The sequence below is a fragment of the Hippichthys cyanospilos genome, chromosome 7 (genome assembly GCF_059441005.1).
Source record: "Hippichthys cyanospilos isolate Australia breed blue-spotted pipefish chromosome 7, RoL_Hcya_1.0, whole genome shotgun sequence".
Lineage (NCBI taxonomy): Eukaryota > Metazoa > Chordata > Actinopteri > Syngnathiformes > Syngnathidae > Hippichthys > Hippichthys cyanospilos.
In genome coordinates, this window is record NC_142375.1 from 1,551,722 (window position 1) to 1,575,561 (window position 23,840).

The window sequence follows — 23,840 nt, forward strand, 5'->3', positions numbered from 1 at the left end:
CAAATAAAATAAAAATGCCTTTATAATTAAAAAAACACATTTTTCATCACTAAATCTCTTTACAATTTCGAAACTGCTGATGATGTATCCAAATGATCTTAAAAGTTGAATAATCCTCGATGGAGGCCATGAGTGTTGAGACTTACATGTTGGCTGTCAACACTCCACTGTGTTAACGCTCGTTTCACTTTGTCACTAATCTGTGTGTTTTTGTGTGTTTCCAATATACCGAGTGTTAACCCTGCTGTCAGTGACCCCTCAAATGGACAAACACCCAGATGCCCTTTCCTTTCTGAACTTTTTCACTGAGACATTTTCAGATAGATAGGATGGATGGATGGATGGATGGATGGATGGATGGATGGATAGATAGATAGATAGATAGATAGATAGACAGACAGACAGACAGACAGACAGACAGACAGACAGACAGACAGACGGACAGATAGATAGATAGATAGATAGATAGATAGATAGATAGATAGATAGATAGATAGATAGATAGATAGATAGATAGATAGATAGATAGATAGATAGATAGATAGATAGATAGATAGATAGATAGATAGATAGATAGATAGATAGATAGATAGATAGATAGATAGATAGAAGAGCACCTTTCTGCAAAAAGTGAAGTAAAAAGGAGTGAAAACAAAACAAACCAAAAAAAACAAGAACCTTACAAATAAAGTGTAAAGATTTGCAGTGTGTTTCCATGTTTGATGGGCGACCCGCTAACGCCACACCCATTGGACCGGGAGGGAACCAATTGGAGGCCGCCGTGAAGAAAGTTCTCCTTATATGGAGAGGGGCTGCAGCACTAACATCTTTAAAAATGCAGAGGACGGCCTGCTAGACGTCACAGTCCAGTTTTGGAAGCAGTGCTTGTTGGTTTTTAGCGTCTTTCCACCCGTTGTTCAACGCGACATCTGTCTCACGCAGGTAAGAAAGATGTTTGGACTACGTTTATATGAAATGCCAATATTGATGTGGTAATTGAAAAGTTAAATACACGTGCTTTATGCTTTTGACGGGTGAGGTCGCGCTAAACTCGCCGCCAGCCTGTTAAGCTAGCGGAACCGGATTTGCTTTTTTTTTTTTTTTTACTTTTTTTTTTTTTTTCTACATTGGCATGAATGGATTGACCTGTGCAGTTCCGCAAAGGTAGCTTGTTAGCCTGTTAGCCAACGAGGGCGTCAGGCAAAGCCTTGACGCCGCTTTGAAAGTGGCAATGTCCGGTTTAGTGACGGACGCTACGAAGGCTGGTGACCGACGACCCCCCCCCCCCCCCCCCCCCCCCCCCCAGTCTTTGAAAGCTTTGACCGTCATCGACCGCACCCGGCCGGCACGCTATCGTCTCCCCAGCGGCTAGACGGATTACAACAAGTGGATTAGTTTCCAGTTCACCCAAGCGTTTGGTTAATCGACCACGGACATTGAGCATCACCGTTAATCCGAATAGAGTTAAAAAAAAAAGTTTGTTTTTAAAGTCACTCATTCGAATATACTGTTGATTTTTCAGCCAGTGATTATTTTTTTTAAAGCAATTCTATGCTACTCTAAACAATTGACTAGTTAAATAACGTGGATTGTTTTAATCTTTTGATTGGAATATAAAATATTTTTATAATTCAAAATATTTGAATACAAAACATTTTAATACAATTTTTTAATTTTTGTGCACTGTGCTACAAAATGTTTAATAAAAAAAAAATGGTACATATACTGGGGGGCACACAGTCATTTCCAGGCTTGAATTTTAGGAGGTTTTCTGTTAAAAGGGAGTGATCGCGTTTGCAGGACCATATTTGCCAGGGTGGCGGGCAGAACCTCACTTTTTCCTTATATGGACCCCCCCCTCCCCGTTTTTTTTTTTTGTTTTTTGTTTTTGGTTTGGGCAGGTGTGTGGGGGCAGTGCGACACCCAACAAAACAAATTGGCTAACCGCATATGCAGCACAGCTGCAGCCGCCCTCCATTTTTTAGTTTTGTCACCTCTGAAAAGTTAATCTTGTGGTATTGCAGAAGGTAAATATGGAAGATGAAATTGCCGCCCTGGTTGTGGACAATGGATCCGGTATGTGCAAGGCCGGTTTTGCTGGAGATGACGCTCCGCGCGCAGTCTTCCCCTCCATCGTGGGGCGCCCCAGGCATCAGGTACACTGCCGCTTGGGGGTGGACAGTAGTCAGTTTTGAAAGAGCATAAAGTGTCTTTTTTTTTTTTTTTTTAAGTACTAGCAAATTGTCTTATTTGTGAGGCATTTATTTATGCTTTGACTTATCTGTGTGTTACTCTTCCAAATTTTATTGCAGCTACAAAACCGAGACTTAATTTTTATTTTTTTCATGTCCTCAAAACATTTGTTATAGCGTAGCGAAATCCAAAGAGGCCTTCTTTTAGTCACTGTGTTAACGTGGTCTCTTGCAGGGCGTGATGGTGGGCATGGGCCAGAAGGACTCGTATGTGGGCGACGAGGCCCAGAGCAAGAGGGGCATCCTGACCCTCAAGTACCCCATCGAGCATGGTATCGTCACCAACTGGGATGACATGGAGAAGATTTGGCACCACACTTTCTACAATGAGCTACGCGTGGCCCCCGAGGAGCACCCTGTGCTGCTCACAGAGGCCCCCCTCAACCCCAAGGCCAACCGGGAGAAGATGACTCAGGTACTCATAGCTTAATGCCGGGTCGGCTTTTTTAAATTTATTTTATTTTTTGCCCCTTGCTCAGTTTCCTCCTTTTAACTTTCAGGAGTCCTCTTTGCTGAGCTTTTTTTCCATCTTTGTGGCGTCATCAGGTTTCTTCCGTGTGTTCCGTGATGGCATACAGCATGGCGTGATTCAAAATAGACCGCTTCCACAAACCAATAAATGCCCTAATTTGTAACTGTATGCTTGTAAATAGTCCACATTTAGCTATTTTCAGCAGTATAAACATGAATGTCCAATTTGAATTCATTTCTATGTACAATTAACATTTTTCGGTTGCTATGGACTGGTAGTGACATGTGCCGAAGTATCAAGTATGACCAATCCCGGCTCGGTGAGTGACCTGGTTGTTGCCTGACCCTTGAGCGTGGGTGACTTTTCAGTCAATATCAAGTGAAAAAACTTAAAAATGCAAAAGAATGGAACATCTTTTTAATGCTGAAAATATTAACCCCTGAAGTTTGAATTTGTTTTCAAGCTTAAAGTATTTTTTTTTTTTTTACGGTTATGCATAATTTATTGGCCGGATAAAGTTGCGACCAAAAGAATTGTAAAGTTTTTTGTTTGTTTTTTTTTTTTTTTTTTTTTTAATACTTTACATCGGGTTCCCTTCTTTTAACTACAGAACAATCTGGTCCCAAAAACTGATTTTTTTTTTTTTTTTTTGTGGTGGAACTCTTTGAAAGTGGGATTAATAACTAACCTTAGTACAACACAACCTCAAAATGCTCAGTCTTAAAGTTCAGTAAGTAATACCTAAATTAACAAAGGGAGTAAAAAAGAGAGCGCACTAAATACAACATCTGTTTTTTTTTTTTTTTTTTTACGGACTGAATACATTAAACACTGAACAGTTTGAATTTGGAAAAAAAAGGTAACCTTTTATGCACAGTATTACATGGAGAAAGAGCATGGCATTAACCTTTTCCATTCTAACCTGGCACGTCATGCTTGATGGGAGACTGGTTTTTGCCAACCCTTTGACTTTGGCCAACCCTTTGACTTTGTACCCCCCCCCCCCCCAGATCATGTTCGAGACGTTCAACACGCCGGCCATGTATGTGGCCATCCAGGCGGTGCTGTCCCTGTACGCCTCGGGCCGCACCACCGGCATCGTGATGGACTCTGGCGACGGCGTCACCCACACGGTGCCCATCTACGAGGGCTATGCACTGCCGCACGCCATTCTTAGGTTGGACCTGGCCGGCCGTGACCTCACAGACTACCTCATGAAGATCCTAACAGAGCGTGGCTACAGCTTCACCACCACTGGTTAGTGCCCCCACACCAAAAAAGTTGCATTGCCAAGTGAATTTGTATTGGGACAGAAAAAATGGGTTTAGAATTTCATTTGTTTTTAATTAAAGATGCTTCAAATGGATACTTTGACTGGGTAGGTCAAATATTAAGTTAAAATAAAACCTTAAGTTTATAACATGGATAAAATAGGTTCACTTGCTCAGGTTTTTTTTTTTTTTTTTTGGGGGGGGGGTCCTTCCTCGTCAACTGGTATGTGTGCTCAGGTCAACTTGAGACGTAAGCTAGTACCTCTAATACCTGCTTCAATATGAAGTTTACAAAGGATATTAATGTGGCTTCGATTGAACTCAACTGCCATACATGGCAAGGATTTTTTTTTTTTTTTTTTTTTAACTGGACTGCAACTGAATACACATTTTTGCACTTTTGAAGAATAAAAAGCAGTGCAAGAGATTCTAACTTGACAGCTTTATACGTCAGTCATCAAAGATTAATTTTTTCTTTGCTGGCAGTGAAAGGGTAGGTTGCTAGTCAAATTGCTGGCTTATCCAGTATATATCACAGAATAAACATACAGTACTTGCAATATCGTCCGACATGTTGCAAAAGGACACTTAGCATCCACTGGAATTGGCCTGTGGGCCTCATGTTTGACACCATTTTACTTGCTATAAAAAAAGATTAGATGCAACTATAACATTTTTTTGAGCTGTAAACACCATAGCACTGAACTTTTGTGATGTTCTTGCGTCTTAGCCGAGCGTGAGATTGTGCGTGACATCAAGGAGAAGCTGTGCTACGTGGCTTTGGACTTTGAGCAGGAGATGGCCACAGCCGCTTCCTCGTCCTCCCTGGAGAAGAGCTACGAGCTGCCCGACGGTCAGGTCATCACCATTGGCAACGAGAGGTTCCGCTGCCCTGAGGCGCTCTTCCAGCCATCCTTCCTGGGTAAGCGCAACTGCCCGCCCCCCTCAAAAAAACAAAACAAAAAAAGCCCACATACATAACCAAAGGCGTGCGCAGGCATGGAGTCGTGCGGCATCCATGAAACCACCTTCAACAGCATCATGAAATGCGACGTGGACATCCGGAAGGACCTGTACGCAAACACTGTGCTGTCTGGCGGCACCACCATGTACCCAGGCATCGCTGACCGCATGCAGAAGGAGATTACATCCTTGGCCCCCACCACCATGAAGATCAAGGTCATCTCGCTTTCTTTTTTTGTTTTTTATGACTATTTGTGCCTTTTTTTTTTGCTGTTTACTGATGACTTAAAATGACATTTGCTCATTTAATGACTTAACTGCTCGGCTGCTCAGTGTCACATGACCAAACTGAAAACAGGCGAGCGAATCACCATTGGTCGCGAGCTGAGCTTCGAGCAGTGTTTCTCAACTATATTTTGCCGGACCCCCCCCTAGAAAAGAGAACTTTTCGCCCTCCCCCCAGTCGATGCACTGAATATAAATAAGATTATTATTGATAAATTGTTTAAGTAAACCTACACATGTATCCTTTTTAACATTAACAGAAAAATGCAATATAAATCAACTTTCAACTACTGTTATTTTTATCGTGTTTATACGGGTTATAGCTTAGTCTAAAACGGAAAAAAAGCAAGTGCACCAAAGTGCCTGAAACTAAAAGAAAATGATGAAAATTATTACTTTATTGCAATTACATTCCACATGACAAAAACAAAGCCTTTTTCCTGGGGACCCCCCCCCCCCAGGGAGGCCCGCCCCACTATTTGAGAAGCACTGGCATAGAGCAACTTTGTCATTTAAGGTGGCAGCCAAAGACGAAATGGCTTCCCCCGAGGCAGAGATAATATTCCACGAATGAAATGTTGATCAGAATGCTGTTTAGACTCACTGTTCAATTACAGAGTTCTTTGAAAGATAATTGAACTTGTATTTTGCATTAAAGTCAAATGATGTATGAACACCTGTTCGCAATAAGTAATTTCGCAATAAGTAATTTAGTGTGACATGACGTTTTATTCCCCTGACTTTTGGAACTCCATCGTGACTAGCTCTTTTTGGCGCCTCTGCTGCCCCTCAGTCGCCGAAGTGAGTAACGTCTGCCTTGCGCCTCTTGCAGATCATTGCTCCCCCTGAAAGGAAGTACTCTGTTTGGATCGGTGGCTCCATCCTGGCATCGCTGTCCACCTTCCAGCAGATGTGGATCAGCAAGCAGGAGTATGACGAGTCTGGACCCAGCATCGTCCACAGGAAGTGTTTCTAAGAGACTGTCTCGTTAACCCCCCCCTCCCTCTTGAACACCCTGCCACCGACTTGCGAGTGGCTCCCATTAATACTGTTCTTTGTGCCGGATCCCCCTTTCCCACCACCACAGGCAGTGTGAATGTGAGGAATAAGTTTTGTGTAGTTTTCTTTTTGGATTTTTTTTTTTCACCACCTTTATTTGCCTCTATGAAGGTTTCCAGCATGTGTTGCCAAAGCTTCAGTCTTGCTTCGGCACACCTCTTACTGTTAATGTAAAGTATGTATTTTTATTATTATTTTTTTTTTTTACAGCCTTAAGATATTTGCTCCAGTTTTTGTCAATATGCAAAAATGAGAGAAAGACTGAGCTTCAGCTTTGTTAAGGTCTTGTTTGTACATGAGGCTTGCCAAGCTTCAGGTTCTATGACAAACCCAATAAAGTGCACGTCTGAGATCTCGAGCTTTTATCTTACCCTTGTGCATTTATAACAATAGAATGCTGTTATTGCGCACAAGGCACAATTACCCATAGTAATTGTAACAGCCTAGTTTAGACCCTCACACGGTTTGTCCCCTGAAGGGACAAATGAACAAACTTAAAAAAAAAAAAGTCTGTCTGTTACCTAATACAGTATAACTGATACTCCGGAGTCCGATGTCATGTTAACTATTGGTGTAGCGAAAGGCGCATTTATGGCGTGCTGATTTCCCCCCTTTAATAAAAAAATGGTCAGCGAATGAAAGACTTTTAAAGACACCATCCCCGCGCGCCCACACACACACATTCCTGTCCAATCGGACAAATCTTATTGGATGAGCAGTGGCTTCTGACAGCACTGGAGTGTGACCTATGTGATGGAAATGCTCTGCCATGCCTCCTTAGTGTTGGAAGAGTAGCATTTGTTAACATCTTTATATTGAGTTTCAAGTTGCGTGTTTACCAGAATAGTTTTAGAATAGCTTTTTGTTGTACATGTATTGCAATATAACCACTGCTCTCAAATACAGCCATACCAGCTCCCCCTCACAAGATAAATGGTCCTCCAGGCCAGTGGTCCCCAACCTTTTGATCACCACGGTCAACACCTTACATTTATATTGTGACAATGCTGCGCTATCGTTAGCTTAGCACAGTAACAACGGTTCAACAGCTGTTAAGTGAAGCATACTCTGCACATACCAGTTGTCCCAAGTTCTCCCTTCTGCCACTCTACAAGCCAGGCGAGTGACTCCATTGACTACAATACAAAATGCTCCGCTTTTTCGCCTCGTTCGCGTTCGATGTGCACGTACCATTAAACTAAATCATCTCCAAAACATTATTTCGGGTGCAGCCCACGCGGCCCGGTACCAGTTGATCCACGGACCGGCCCGCGGACCACTGCTCCAGGCCATGCCCCCTTATGCATGATTTAAAAAAAAAAAAAAAAAAGAGGGGTGGAGCAAGAATCTGAATTCCTGTTGAGTAACAGTTTAATATCACCATGGATCCGTCAATTGTTAAACAATTTCTACTGCAAACCACTGACCTGTTTCAGCAACTGAATTCCCATTAATGAATAAATCATTTGACATCAAAACTTAAGCAGAAAATTATTCGGTAACTCCGACCGAATAAGTAGTGGGGACCACCCTTTCTGCTATGTTTAGAGAATAACTAATCATATACTTGAGTACTAGGTGACATATTAACACCTTTTTCCACTTCATCTTCTTTAAAAAACAAAGATTAAGAATTTATTATTTTAACCCAAATCACTGCAGGAGTGAGGACTCTGAATGGGGCATTTAAAGTCCTCACTCCAACTGTAATTTGTTACTAAAAATCACCACAAATTTTCTGTCTACTCCTCAGATGTAAAATCTAAAATGTCAACCTCCTAGCTGGAAGTGTTGCAAAGATTTTTGGGCTAAAAGGGTCAAAACCTCAGTGTCAGGCCTTTCATAGTGCGATTGCTGTAGTTGTTGACACTTGTATGTGTTAGATTTGTCTAAAAATCACCCCAAACCTTTAAATTCGTAGCTATATCCTCTTTGGGTCCTTTAAACAACAATCACCTATTGCCTTCATCACTTTTGGACTCGACATTCTCAGGGTGGTATGACAAGGGTATCAAACAATTCAAACACTTATTTGTAGATGGTGTCTTTGATAGTTTTGCCAACTTGTCATCCAGGTATGGACTCCCTGTTTCTCATATGTTTCGCTATTTTCAAATTCGTAATTTTGTTTCTAAGTGTTTCCCTAATTTTCCCTCTGTACCCCCAGAGCAACCCTGGGAATGTTTGCTTTCACGTTCTCCTCATCAAAGAGGGAAGATTTCGAATATATATGACTTCATTTTGACGTTAAACAGTCAGTCAAATGACAAGGGTACATGGGAAAGGGAATTGGGAATTGGGAATTCAATTAACTGAAGAGGCCTGGGAACGTTCTGTAGGTAGGATAAAGTCCACCACTTCGTGTGCTCGTCTTGGACTCATTCAATTTAAAGTTCTACACAGGGTCCATTTTTCCAAGGCAAGACTCTGAAATATATTCAGAGGTGGAAGACACATGTGATAAGTGCCATGGCTCTCCCTGTTACCTTAGCCATATGTTTTTTTCTTTGCCCTGAGCTGAAGGGCTTTTGGACTGGCTAGTTTTCCATTATGTCGACTGTTCTTGGAGTAAATCTAGTTGGCTTGTTTTGTCTTTTTTTATTTTCTTGTTTTGTTTTGTTTCTGTTTTCAGATACATGTAAAATGTTAATTGTAATTCTATTAATGGAATTGTATTATGTTCTTGTTCAATAAAAAGATATATATAAAAAAAAAAAAGAAGGGTTCGGTGAATGAGCATATGAAACTTGTGGGGTTCGGTGCCTCCAACAAGGTTGGTTGAGATACTTTTTCATACCACTGTATTTCGAACTTTTCTATGCTTTTGTTGAGAAAAATGATAGGCTAGCAAACCATTTGAATACATCCACTATATTTTCTGGCTTGTCAAATCAAATACAGAACGATTTCATCAAAGTCGTGGATCTCATTAGATGTGGACATCATTACATTAAATGTGCTTATTTGTGTGCTACATGTTGTATGCTTGTATTCTTTGGTGCGGGCCCCCCTGCGGGGACGCCAGGTGATGACCCCGCGCTGGATGACCCCATTGAAAATGACTTGTTTTTAATAAAATAAGAATTTTCATCTTTGTTATTTTCAGGCACTTTGAAGCACTTGGTTTTTTTTGTTTCAGTTTTAGATTAAGCTGTAATCTGTATAAAGGCTGTAAAAAGTAACAGTTGTTGAAAGTTGATGTAGAGGCCTATTGCTTTTTTTCTTTTGTTAATGTTAAAAAGGATACAAGTTTATGCAATATTTATCGATAATCTTATTTACAGTATAGTCAGCGCATTGGGTTGGGGGTTGCGAATAGTTTTCTTTTTCGGGCGGGGCTTGGCAAAAAAAGTAATTGACAAGCAATGTGCTGATGAAATGTTTGAATAGGCTGCTCTGGTGGGCTCACATGGTGTTTGTAAATCTCATTGAGGACGTCAGTGCCTCCCCGGCCATGAACCCCACAGCACATCACTGCTTATTGCGTACTGCTTCGTACTCTGCCATTTTTGCTTTGTCAACAAAACAGATCTGTGACATTACTCGCATTAGTGAAAAAAATTCACAAAAACCCCAATAACGGCAATTCTCACAACTATGCCAACAACAATAACAGCAATACATGCAGCAAACTGTGTGAAAATTTCAACAGAGCAAGCTTCACAGGCTTACACTCACAATCACTTCTCATTTTCATACCACAGGCTCCCAAGCTGGCTATCATACGACAACATGCCTACATGTTATTAAGCTATGAAAACACAACATTTACAATTAATTCAACATCATCTGGCTATCCACCCCTGGCATAGCGCCACATATAACTCGACAACCTTGTGTGTTTTATTCGTGTTTCAACCAATAATTATTTATTACCAGTTAATCTAGCATTTGAAAACATCCTAATTCATAATTTAGTCTCACCTGATCCCATAATACATTTTTCAATTTTTCTCATTTCACCTGTGTGCTGAGAATTAACCCTGTGAATGGACCAGTTTCTGCCCAAAACCTCAGGTTTGAAACCATCAAAAATTTGTCATTTTGACTTTTAACCATGCAGACTTGATAAAGCATGATTTAACAATGTCATTTACCCAAATTTCAACCAATATCATTGTTTATTTCTATCAATCTAACATACGAACATGTAACACACCTATAGTTACACACCAGCAAACTGACAGATAGACACGCAGATCCACATCACACAACATACAGTTTACAACGTATATGCGGACTCTATTAAGCACGTACAAGACACATTTTTTGCACACACCATTTCAAATGGCTTTACCCTCAATACTCAGATGTGGAGCTGAGACACAGTCTTACTGCGTGGCCACGGTCTTGCCTGGTTGTCAACTCTGCCTCTGAAAACCTCAGGTGTCTGGGTTTAAGAATATGGCGGTAAACTCAGGTACTAATTGTTGGTGTCTGTTTTCCTCCGTTAATTTGGGTTTCCTGTCTGGCTACATTAGTTGCTGACAGGGCAGTGGCTGTAGTCAGATCATTGTCTACTTTCTTTTTTCTCTTTTTTGTCAGCCACTTTCCTCTCTCATACAACCTTCTTTTCCTCTACCTGTCAGAGAAATCTCTAAAAGAAGACTAGGACAAGCCTAGCTGCTAAGCAGCAAAAAGTGTAACTCAGACCAGCCAAGATTGACTTTTCTATGCCATGGATAGGGAAAAAGCTTGGGAAAATGAACTCATGGGTTTTCCAATGCTAACTCAACGCCCAAGCGCCCCTGCCTGGTTTTTATTAATACAGGAAAGCATTGCACATTACAAGACATAACAAAAAGAGCCAGTCGGGCGCCAACCAACCTCTCTTTTACATATTAAGATGCACAGGACTGGAACCTTTCCTTGTCTTACTCTTCTAGAACTTCTAGCTTTTCTTATTCTAGGTATCAGTAGCGCAAGTCTTTTGCTCCACTTTCTGTTTCGTCGTTTGGGCCTCGGGCAGGGCTTTCAACCTCCCTTTTACTTCACTAAGCATGCCAACAAGATAAGACTATACTCACAGTTCATGTCTTCTCTCCGTCTCAATTTCTGTTGCTGGTTACGGATGCCGTCAATCAACAATCCCGGGTAGGACACTGACGCAACCGGCCACGGGAAAGTGGACTTCTTCTACAGACCCAGTCTGGCTGTGCACTTCAGTCGCTACCAGCACCCCCCCCCCCTCCTCCCCCCACGGACGCAGATATGTTGGGATCCGGCTCGAAGGACCAAGTTATGTCAGAGTTATCAATAATGAGAGACTGGAGAAAAGCCAAAACTCTGAGTCAAACACGATCTTTTGCAAAAAAGGGAGAGCACCAGGGTCTTCCGGTGTTCTGGGTCTCTCCTCCTTGTTTTATTCCAAAGATTACAAAGAAGGTGGTTACAAGTTTCAAAATAATATCATATAAGGAGTTGTTTATGTCTGTAGTGTGAGTGTGTGTGTATGTGTATATTTGTGTGTTCGTGTGTGTGAGAGAGGAGGTTAAGAGGTGTGTGAGCAAAGTGTTTGTATCTGATAACATATATACAGTACATATATACAATTATTCCATCAGCACCACATCATCCGCAAAAAGCAAAGATGCAATGCTGAGGCTCCCAAACCGGACCCCCTCAATGCTTCGGCTACACCTAGAAATTCTGTTCATAAAGGTAATAAACAGAATCGGTGACAAAGGGCAGCCTTGATGATGTCCAACCCTCACTGGAAACGAATTCGACTTACTGCCAGAAATGCGGACCAAGCTCTGACATCGGTCGTACAGGGACCGAACAGCCCATATCAGGGTGTCCGGTACCCCATACTCCCGAAGTACCACCCACAGAGATCCCCGAGGGACACGGTAGAATGCCCTCTCCAACTCCACAAAGCAGACTCTATTAAGCACGTACAAGACACATACGTGGCACAGTCTACATGTAGACTGGTTGGACGAACTCCCATGCACCCTTGAGGACCCTGCCAAGGGTGTAGAGCTGGTCCACTGTTCCACGACCAGGACGAAAACCTAACTGCTTCTTCTGAATCCGAGACTCGACCTCCCGATGGACCCTCCTCTCCAGCACCCCTGAAAATACCTTACCGGGAAGGCTGAGGAGTGTGATTCCCCTGTAGTTCGAACACACCCTCCGGTCCCCCTTCTTATAAAGGGGGACCACCACCTCAGTTTGCCCTTCCAGGGGCACTGCCCCCGACGTCCAGGTGATGTTGCAGAGGTGTGTCAGCTAAGACAGCCCTAAAAAATACAGAGCCTTTAGAAACTCCTGGCGTATCTCATCCACCCCCGGTGTCTTGCCACCAAAGAGTTTTTTGACCACCTATATGACTTCAGCCCCAGAGATGGGAGAGCGCACCTCGGTGCTCGAAGAGTCTGCTTCCTCCAAGGAAGACGTGTCGGTGGGTTTGAGGAGGTCTCCGAAGTATTCTGCCCACCGATTCACAACGTTCCAATTTGAGGTGAGCAGTGCCCCATCTCCACTGTACACAGTGTCAATGGTGCACTGCTTCCCCCCTCTGAGACGCCGGGTGGTGGACCAGAATTTCTTCGAAGCCGTCCGGAAGTCGCTTTCCATGGCCTCACCGAATTCCTCCCACACTCGAGTTTTTGCCGTGGCGGCCCCCAAAGCCGTACTCCGCTTGGCCAGCCGGTACCTTTCAGCTGCCTCTGGAGTCCCACAGGCCAAAAAGGCCCAATAGGACTCCTTCTTCAGCTTGACGGCATCCCTTACTGCTGGTGTCCACCAGCGGGTTCGGGGATTGCCGCCACGACAGGCACCGACCACCTTACGGCCACAACTCCGATCAGTCGCCTCAACAATGGAGGTGCGAAACATGGTCCACTTGTAATCAATGTCCCCCGCCTCCCCCGGGACCTGGGAGAAATTCTGCTGGAGGTCGGAGTTGAAACTCCTTTTGACAGAGGACTCTGCAAGACGTTCCAAGCAGACCCTCAAGATACGTTTGGGCCTGCCAGGTTTGACTGGTGTCCTCCCCCACCTTTGAAGCCAACACACCATCAGGTGGTGATCAGTTGCCCCTCTCTTCACCCGAGTGTCCAAAACATGCAGCCACAAATCCAATGACACAACCACAAAGTCAATCATTGAACTGCAGCCTTAGGTGTCCTGGTGTCAAGTGTCATATATCTGTCCACGCTTGCACAGAGGTCTGCAACTGTGGATGCGAATGCCCTGTTTTTTTCACACGGCATAGTGACACAAGTTAGCTGAATTCTAATTGGCTAAAAACTAAAACATAAAAATAAAACTACAACACTTCAAGGAGCATAAGCAAATGGATATAAAATGCATGAAAATAACAGAATATGGAGAATAATTATATATATATATATATATATATATATATATATATATATATATATATATATATATATATATATATATATATATATATATATATATATATATATATATATATACACACATATATATTACTATAGAGAGTCTGTGTCTAATACAAAAGAGCAAAGTGTCAACAACAGTAAAAAAATAAAAATTCTGCCAACCACACTCGTATAGAAACCTAAATTGACTCACCTATAGTAAATCACTAATGGAAATCACTTGTGACTAATTGCCTGTGCCCATGTGACATGAAAAGGCCAATGAATGAAGACAGTTGTGTTGGTCTGGTGAGAGGCCTACTGACTCAATGGGAGTGGTTCTGTAATCGAGCAGGGCGAGGTATTTGTCTGTTTTTTTGCGCCAGAGCTTCTTGACAGTCTGCACAGCACGCTCTGCTTCTCCATTCGAGTGCAGTGTGTATGGTGATGAGGTGACGTGTTGGATACTGTAGCTCTTGCAGAATTCTTTGAACTCTTTGGAGGAGTACTGGGGACCATTGCCAGTGTGCAGGGTTTCAGGGATGCCGTGGCTGCTGAATTGAGCTTTCAGTGACTCTATGACCGTGCTACTGCATGTGTCTTTTAACTTGTCAACGTCAATGAATTTGGAGTAGTAGTCCACTACTAAAATGTACTGCTTACCCTCAACCTCAAAGAAATCAAACGCTACCACCTCAAAGAGCAGTTCAGGGGTGGCAGTTGGCTTGAGCGGCTCTCTTGGAAGTTGGTTCTGAAAATCTGCACATAGGCTGCAGTTTCTGATGACTTCTTCAATCTGTGCATTCATACCAGGCCAGTAGAGGGCATCCCTAGTTCGCTGTTTACTTTTAACTATTCCCATGTGTGATTGGTGGATGACTCTCAGCATGTGCTCATGCATTGTGGTGGGTACTACTATTCGCAGGCCTTTGTAGACAGCGCAAGCTGGCTTCTGGAGTCCCAATACGGCTGTATGGCAACAGGGACTTCATGCCTGCGCTTTGGCCATCCATTCTGAATTACCTGTCGTAGGCAACCGAGCTCTTCCTTCGTCTGCGCTTGTAATGCTGCATACTTTTGACCACTAACAGAAATAAAGTCCAGCATGGAGACACACTTTATGCCATCTATTTCAGTTGTTTTTTCCTGCAACTGCGCTCTGGACAATGGGGAGCTCCATATCTTTACCTCTCCTGTACTTAGCAGTCAGATCATACCACTATAAACGAAGACGCATTCGTTGAATTCGCATCAGAGATGACAGCAGCGGCTTTTTGAATTTGCATTCGAGGGGTTTGTGATCATTAAACACAGTGACATGAGTTCCCAGGATGTAGTTGTAGAACTTTACGCAGGGATGCACAATGTAGAGCATTTCCTTTTCAATTTGCGCGTTGCGTGTTTTTGCATCCATCAGTGACCTGGAGGAAAAGGCAATCGGCTGTTCGTCCTGCAGCAGAACTGCTCCTAGTCCAAAACTGCTGGCATCACAGAAGATCACTACTGGTTTTGCAGGATCAAAATATTTCAGTACTGGCGGGCATGTGCACAATTCTTTCAGTTTGTCAAATGCCTGTTGCTGAGCTGGCTGCCACTGAAACTCCACTTCTCTCTTTAGGAGCTGACGTAGTGGGGCATCCACTTCACTGAGATTTGGGATGAATTTATACAAATAGGTTACAAAGCCTAAGAAGCAGTGCACACCCTCTTTATTTGTGGGTGGGAACATGTTCTTTACAGCATCCACTTTCGCCGGGCTTCAGCCCTTCTGCAGTTATCATGTGCCCTCCCTCATATGGCACTGACGAATGGCGTATGTGGCACTTTTTGAAGTTCAGCTTCAGATTGTAGCTTGTGGCCCTCTCCACCATTCTGCGCAGGATTGCGTTGTGTTCTTGAACGGTGGGGGCTGCGATGAGGATGTCGTCCATCACGCTAATGGCTCCAGATACGCCCTCGAGCATCTGGTCCATAATGCAATGGAAAATCTCTGGTGCACACTTGATGCCGAAAGGTAGTCTCAGCCACCTGAACCGACCTATAGGTGTGTTGAAGGTGGTGAGGAAGGAGGATGGGTCATCCAATTCTATCTGCAGGAAGCCTGACTTTGCATCCAGCTCCGAGAAGACCTTGGCGCCTGGTATCATGGAAACCACCTCCTCCCCCGTGCGCATGGCATGGTGTTCCCTTTTAATTACTTTGCTCAGGTCACTCGGGTCTATGCAGATCCTGACCCTGCCGTTCCTCACTGTCGCAACCATGGAGCTCACCCACTCAGTTGGTTGTTCCACCCGAGAGTTGTAGCCATCATTTTCCATCTCTTTCAGCTGTGCAATGATTTTCTCTCAGTGCGGCTGGTTGCCTGCGTACAGGATGAACAACACCTCTTGCATTCGGTTCCAACTTTATGGTGTATTTACCTGGCAGCGTTCCAGTGGTGCGGCTCAACTCTGGAAAGACCTCAAGTCCACCTGGGTTGCACGCTGTACTGCCTCCCATTCCAGCACTGCCCAGCAAGGCAAGACGCACTATCAGCCTCAGCTGTAGCACCACTGAGCACATTCTCCTGTGCTATAGCCAATATTTCAAACACAGCTGCGACCTTGGCTTTTGGGGATTCAATTTGCATGCTTGCAGCCGCGACTGGCTTAAGGCCGTGGTTTGAGTAGGAGCAGAGCACTACTCTAGATCGTTGCAGTTAACCTGTATGTATAAGAGACTGATACGTATCCAACGTCAATGTGTTACACTTAGCTCCTGTGTCAATTCCAAATAGCACTTTCTTTGACAGGATTTCTAATTCAACAACCCACTTGTCACTTCTGGGGGTATTATCTGGGGAAATTAGGTTTACATGCTGATCCCACGCTTTTTGCATACTGCCACCCAGTGGTTTGGTTTACGGCAGTAGGAGCACACAGAGCCTTTTGCCAGATACTTGCCTTGATTCCATTTGTGCAGCGAGTCTTTTCCGCACCTGGTACAGGCTGTCATCGCATCTGATGCTGGCTTGCAGTATGTAGGATTAGCCTTATATTGCATTTTCTTATTTGCCTGCTTGTGCTTGGGTTTAACAGACACAGATGATATTTGAGCATCTTCCTCTCTGACTATTTTCATTTGTTTCACCGACACTTCATATTGCTGAGGGATTTCAATGGCTTTACTTAGGGTGAGATCTTCACCTTTTTCGAGCAACCGCTCTTGGACTCGTTTCTCTCTCACTCCCGCGATAATAGTGTCAATTAGCATATCGTCCGGTTCAGTGTACACACAGTCCATCAAAATCAGCCGCAAATCCTTCATGAAGTTATCAAAACTTTCCATTGACCCTTGCTTACGTTGCTTGAAATGGTGCCTAGCAATTATCTTATTCTTACGAGGCCTGATGTAATTGGCAAACTTGTCCAATACCTTGGATGGATCCTCCTTTTCTCCTTCGGCCCAGGCAAGAGCTTTATAGATTTCTATAGATATTTTCCCTGTTGTCCGATCTAGGTTCCTAGCCATCCTGCTTGCTGTTTAGCCGTTAGCCCATAGAGGGGCTCATCCAGCATGAAGGTGACGTGACTACGGAATCCCTCAAACTCCTGATACAAATCGGGAGCCTCCCAATCAATGCTGGGGTGTTCAAACTGCGACAAAGCCATTTATACTACAGTTTATTCACCATGTAATGTATTCCTTTTGTCAGGCCGAGACATGAGGTGCACAGACTTGAGTGGTTTCCAATTACTCCTGTTTATTGTTATTGTGCACTTTAGTCATAACTGTCCGGGAAAAAACGTGTTGCCTCTACGGAAACCGTAAGGGCACATTCGTTATACAAACGAGCATACATTACGCAAACATCTCTGAATAGTTTACATTTACATAGGATACATAATGATACAATGAGTTTTAGCAATACTATTTTTAACATGTTATCGTATAATAATGGAATCTAGAAAAAGCTTCTTGGCTTAAACTAATTCCTAGCGTGTTCATTTTTGTTGAAAGATTGCCCATACCACAACATAGTGAAACAATTGATTTAATCCGGACAGAGTGGGAAAGTACACGAGGCCTCGGGCCAGTCCTGCCACAGGTCGGAGCAGAAAATGGCAACATTTCACCTTCCACATTCAGTTCTTATACCCTTTTGGGGCATGTAGTCCCACTGTGGAATGCAGGTGTGTGTGTGTGTGTGTGTGTGTGTGTGTGCGTGCACATGCGTGCACATGCGTGCACGCGTGTGGGTGCGTGCGTGCGTAGGGGGTCTGTTTGTGTGGGGATGGTGTCTTCAAAAGTCTTTGTTCTGCCGGCCATTCTTTGAAGCGGGAGGAAGTCTGAGCACCATAAACCCTGACTGATATCTTCTCTCAAAGGCCACACCTAGCCTTTTGCTCCTGGTGGAATGTTGTGTCGGGGGATGCCATCTGTTCCTTTTGGAGGTGCCGACTTGTCTTTATTTCTCCTAGGCCAAGACTATATCTGCTTTATACTGACATTACGTCGTCCCAATCTTTATTACAATAATACAGTTCCATGTACACACTATTTTATTGATATATTGAATTTGAAAAATATGTATTCCCTTCAATAGTGGTTTTTAACTTAGTTAAAACTTAGTCCCTTAGAAGGGACCACAGATGGGAGGAGACTCTTTCCAGGCCCACAGGAGGGGATGCTGCATGAACCAAATACAGACAAATAGATACACATTACAGACAAATACAAAAAAAAAGAAGAAGAAAGCTACAGACAGGCCCATTGTCTAAATGCTTTTGAGTATAAATGTGTTTTTAGTTGGGATTTAAAGATTTGGTTGAGGTGGCTGCGCGAACTTCCAAAGGTAGGGCATTCCATAGTACTGGTCATTGAATGGAAAATGCCCTTGATCCCGCGGACTTCTTTTTAGCCCTTGGGGTCGATAGCAAACCGGCATTTTGTGACCAAAGTTGTCTATATATATATATATATATATATATATATATATATATATATATATATATATATATATATATATATGTGTGTGTGTGTGTGTAACTGTAAAGTGTTTTAAAAATTCAAATTTTTAACCATCAGGTCAAGGAAGGACGAAAGTAGCTTCCTTTTCGAACGAATTCAAACCCACTGGTGTGGCGCTTCTTAATATAAAGTCTAAGGAAAAATATTTGAAAGATTATACTCATGTAAACACTTTCTACAATGGGGAAAGAAGCTTTTGTTTTGCCAAGATATTTTGCGTTTATTTGGACAAATTGTGGAACGATAACCTTGTATTTGAACATATATTACTTTTTCTTTGACGATCCACATCAATACAAATGTTGATGTAGTACAGGTTTGCGGTTTTGAAAACGAATTCAAAGAATAGGAGACTCTCGTCGTATGCAAAATAGTGTTCTGTTCAGAGACTGTTTGTGCTCTCGAATAGTTACAATGTTTTACTATGTGTACCCTTGTGTTACATGTGCATTATGATGTGTTGCATGTGCATTAAACATTGATCTTTCCAATATTTAAATTCTGTTCATTCCGCAGTTAAAGTGACCCCGTAAAAATTAAAAACTACAGTGAACGTGGTTTTCCAATTCATTTCTGTTTTTTGTGTGTGCACGCGCTCCAGTCCCATATGGTGGCGGTATACCAGTAAGCTGCTTGGTCAACTGTCAATAAACATCGCAGAAGAAGAGGTAGCTAAGGTTGGCGTTTTAAGCGCTCGACTGCTCTTCTTCAGACAGCAATCGCGGGAATTTGGACTGAAATCGAGTGTCGCGTCATTGTTGGGTGCATGTAGCCAAACAAGCGCTTTGGAATTAGCGTATTGTATGCACTTCGAGAACTTTATCGGCAGCCACTGAAACTCGAATGTTGATTTGTGTACAGGTTTCCCCTGTAACTTTTTCAACTTTTTACATTTGTATTTGCGACATGGACATCACGCGAGCGCTGAAGCACCTAGCTTCGAGTTAAGCTATACAGCTAGTCTTGTTTTGTGAATAACCTCGCTTAGTTTCGATTGATGCTAATCCTTTTTGTTTCAACGTGTTTTGTGTAATGCGCCAATGTGCTGTGTTTTCTGGTGAGTAACATGCAAAGCAGTGTCGTTGGGGATCTGCGCTGTGAGAAGCAGCTCAGGTCCACGCTCTACTGCCATGACAAGAACAACGTAAGCATCATTCTGTGTTTCCAAAAGGTCAACCCTATCTAGCCACCGTATCGATTTGGCACACTCTTTTAAAATGTATAAACTTGTAGACAATTGCTTGAAAGTGAACGTCACTTATCCAAGGGATGTCCAAACTTTTTCCTCGGGGGGGCCACGCAGAGTTAAATAGAAAGACATAATAGCCATTCTTTTATTTGTTTTTAATTTATGAAACATGGTAAAAATCAACTCCTCAAGCAATTTTAATAGTCAGGACCCGGCTTCAAATCCAGCTGGCTCTGGCCTTCCTGTGTGGAGTATACATGTTCTCCCTGAGCCTGCGTGGGTTCTCCCCGTGTGCTCCGGCTTGCTCCCACACTCTAAAAACATGCACGGCAGGTGTATTGGACAAATTAAATTGTCCTGTGGTGTCTCTGTGTGTCCTGTGATTGGCTTACAACCAGTTCAGGGTGTCCCCCGCCAACTGCCCGAAGTTAGCTGGGATAGGCACCTGCGACCCGCATGAGGATAAGCGGCTCTAGAAATTGGATTGACTGATAGTTACAAACACAAACTGTGCCATCAAAAAATCTTTTGGTTTATGTCAGGTTTACTTGTTAGACATTTGTGAGAAACTAAACACAAAGAAGAAAAAAAGGAATTCTTTTACCAGCTCAAGCATGAGGAGAACGAAGAAGGACTGAGAAGGACTCTTTTTTTATTTGGTTCAGGGGTCCCTAGGTTACATGAAGATTCTGGCCCTATAAAGGCAAAAGTGTGGCTGGGGGAAATAGCGTGGCCGGAACCCAGTGTATTTGTTCATCTACTGTATCTGTGTGTGTACTTGTGTAGTTGGAAGATTAGTACATGTATGGCACAACATTTTATGAAACCGGACATTTTGCAAGATACTTTTAATAACAAGTGAAGTGAGATCTGTCTGCGGTTTGAGCTTGGCCAAACTTGTTACGGCAACCTTCTCACAGCAAAACATTTCTACATTGCAAGCAGTTATGTTGAATGTAGCAAATTATAATTACTATATTTACAATTATTCTGAATGTTTACAACAATGAGGCATTTTTGGCACGCTGTCTACCATCAAGCCTTTTATTCTTTTTTACTCTGGTGTTGCAAGTCGTTTCAGGATTTGGTTTTGGAAAATGCAGCAGGCGACCAAAATGTGGATGGTGGGCTGCAGACGGCCCCGTGCCGTGGTTTTGGAAACACTGCATTAAACATCCTTTCCTTTGTAAACTGAAGCAATTCTGGTTAGTTTTTCCAAGGTTCTAATGTTTTCCTGTTGGGTCATATTGTATTTTATTAAGGTGTACGAGTATCAGTCGCTCTTGGAGCAATTTTACAAACACAAACTACATAAATTACAAATATGAATAATAAATTTGCTATTAATTTCATGAAATTTAAGGAAAATGCTGTAGTTGAATGAATATACAGTATATCTCTTTTTATCTTTTTTTTGGGGAGTGGTTCCAAAGTACACTGGTTTTCATTAATATCAGTGAGAATTGAGTACTGTTATTGTTCTGGGAAGAAAATGGTATTGAACTGGATTAAAACGTATCTGATATGTTACTTAATTCTGATAATTACTTAATATTACTTAATTCTGGTTGGAATAGACTCTTCAAAAAGAGTCTACAATGCACACATTTTGAAACATTGTCATCTTAATAAACTAGCGAGAAGAGTTAAGCTTAGCTAGACCGCCACCCCCTGGAGAGGGTCCCGTGAATAGCTTTACTGTTTTAACAGGTTACCCATGAATGCAACTGGAGATGGGGAAGTTGATTTTGTTAGTTTCGTGTGATGATTCCGTTCATTCTTATATTTTTTTCTTCGCAGGAAGCTTCAGCCGGAATATCTCAAGACAGCCCAGAAACTGCAGGTAAAAGCAATATCACCATTTAAGCATTTAAAAATAATATAGCAAAAAAACAGCATGCAAACAGTCCACCATTTAGCTTGTTTTGAAGTGGTCGCACATCCTCAAAGCCGTGGAGTATACATGTTTGAATATTTTGAGGGTGGTTGTTGAACCCCCCCCAAATTTGATCGATTGATCTATTTTTACATACATATGGGTTGACAGCGTGCTGAGCAGCTGGAGGCGGTGCAGAAAAACGTAAGAAATGTTGTGACTCCGTTCCAGGACCAGGCAGGTCCAGACGGGATGTCCTAGCTGACAGATGTGGCAAGTACAGTGGGCCCCCGGTTTACGAACTCCCTGTTTTACATATTTTTCATGTTACGACGTGGACCGCGGCGTCCCCCCCCTACGCACAATCCTTTCGTCTTACGAACAATCCAACATGCTGGTCAGTGTGCCCACACTATTTTCTTCGCTTTGCAGCATCAACAAAAATAACTTTTCTCGCATGTCATGGAAACACCGGTATGCTATTGGTCTTATAAGGTCACGGTCTTAGTCACAGTCTCAGTCACGGAGATGCCGATATGCTCTTGGTTGATTAAGGTCACAGTCATGGTCTCAGTCACGGAGATGCTGATATGCTATTGGCCGGCGTCACGTCAATCACAGAAATGCCGATATGCTTTTGGCCGAACCCCTTCTTCTAGCTTGATGGCACAGCTGGTCGGTGTGTTGTGAAGACTTTGCAAACTTTATCAATTAGACATGGCTTCTAAAATTGCAAGTGGCGGTAAAGGAAGAAGTAAGAGGATGATGACAATAGAAACGAAGCAGGAGATAGTAAAAGAATACGAAGGAGGCGCACGCATATGTATAGTGAGTATGACCGTAACCGCTCGGCAATATGTACAATTCTCAATAACAAGGAAGCTATGATAACAAGCAAGTCTGCTAAGGGCAAGACTTTCCTTGTTAGAGATTAAAGAGAAGGAAATCGCCGGTGATATGTTCTCGTTTAAGAAAAGTTCTCGTTTAAGAAAATAAATTCTGCGGGTTCGTCTCTGCTACCCTCCGCCTCCACCCACCACCAACTCAACTCATGTTGCCCCAAAGGTAAATGTCATTTTTCCTTTGTATATTTATATTTTTAATATGTGTATAAAGTCGTGATGTTATTACCTAAGTTTTTGCACGCCTTGCATGAATTCACTAATTAACATAGGTTTGGATTGCCCGTCATACGACCAATTCGAGTTACGAGCATAGCCGCTGAATGGATTAAGTTTGTAACACGGGAGCCCACTGTATGTGCTTTTCATTTGCTTATGATTTCATGTAACTTTCATAGACACACTGCCCCCCCCCCCCCTTTTTTTAAATGTTTTCAGCCAAGTTCCCCTTAACAAGTGCAAAGCATTTTTGGGTCAAAGAAAAAAAAAAAAAGACTTAATTATTAATAAATATTTTTCCTTAAAAAAATCATCATAGTGTCAGGCCTGTTCTCAAAAACAAATAATTATAAATAAATTTGTGTCCACAAATTAATAATCAAAATAAAGCGTTAGACATGTTCTCAAAAATAAAATAACTATAAATCAATATTTTGTCTACAGAAAAATGTTCAACATAAAATATTTATATACAGTAATCCCTCGTTTATCGTGGGGGTTACGTTCGAAAAATAACACGCTCAAAGTGAAATCCGTGAAGTATCCAGCTCTTTTTTTTTTTTTTTATTTTTTTTACAATGCAATACAAAAAATTATAGAATATAACCAAGAATCAAAACCTGTTTTAAAGCCCCAAATTTGTTTAAAACAATCATTTTAATATAATAATACGAAGTTGGAAACATTGTCACTCACGTATTTCACAGTCCCAGCTATGCCTCTTCGTCCTGAACCCGCACATTGTTATGAGTGAATTTTAAAGCTCTTTCTTTTTCTGAGCAAGAAGATTTTTATAAACGGATATGCCTGGACATCGAATTAAAGTGAAGCCTCTTATATCATAACAATACACTTGAAATTTCAATTTATTGCAAAAGAAATCTAGCTAAAAGTCAGATTTCCAAAGCTGCGCATTTCTCCATTGCTGTCTGTGTCTACACAGTGTGCTCGTTTGCTCTCGGCACGCCTACGAGTCACGTGATCGGCTTC

The 23,840-nt window shown here is 42.3% G+C and overlaps 2 protein-coding genes across 4 annotated transcripts in view; both read left to right on the top strand.

Moving 5' to 3' along the window:
• Window positions 1-777: 777 nt before the first annotated feature.
• On the top strand, window positions 778-6,660 carry LOC148420604 (actin, cytoplasmic 2). The gene is made up of 7 exons (XM_088418663.1): window positions 778-942; window positions 2,025-2,156; window positions 2,428-2,667; window positions 3,735-3,981; window positions 4,726-4,917; window positions 4,993-5,174; window positions 6,076-6,660. The coding sequence occupies exons 1-7, from the start codon at window positions 802-804 to the stop codon at window positions 6,217-6,219; spliced, it is 1,278 nt and encodes a 425-aa protein (XP_088274789.1). The 5' UTR covers window positions 778-801; the 3' UTR covers window positions 6,220-6,660.
• Window positions 6,661-19,337: 12,677 nt separating this feature from the next.
• The window catches only part of palb2 (partner and localizer of BRCA2), a 29,984-nt gene continuing 25,481 nt past the window's right edge, over window positions 19,338-23,840 (top strand). For all 3 annotated transcript variants that reach the window (XR_015866239.1, XM_088420373.1, XM_088420374.1), the window contains exons 1-2: window positions 19,338-19,808; window positions 21,654-21,696. Coding sequence is in view for 2 of the 3 variants with exons in the window: in XM_088420373.1 (XP_088276499.1) it covers window positions 19,731-19,808; window positions 21,654-21,696 (121 nt within the window). In the remaining variant the exon portion in view is untranslated. The remainder of the gene's footprint in view (window positions 19,809-21,653; window positions 21,697-23,840) is intronic.

Excerpts from the sequence above, each read along its gene's own strand:
- LOC148420604 (XM_088418663.1), top strand. The coding sequence starts at position 802 with ATGGAGAGGGGCTGCAGCACTAACATCTTTAAAAATGCAGAGGACGGC. Across the intron at positions 2,157-2,427 it reads TGGGGCGCCCCAGGCATCAG|GGCGTGATGGTGGGCATGGG; the intron begins GTACACTGCCGC and ends GGTCTCTTGCAG. Across the intron at positions 2,668-3,734 it reads ACCGGGAGAAGATGACTCAG|ATCATGTTCGAGACGTTCAA; the intron begins GTACTCATAGCT and ends CCCCCCCCCCAG.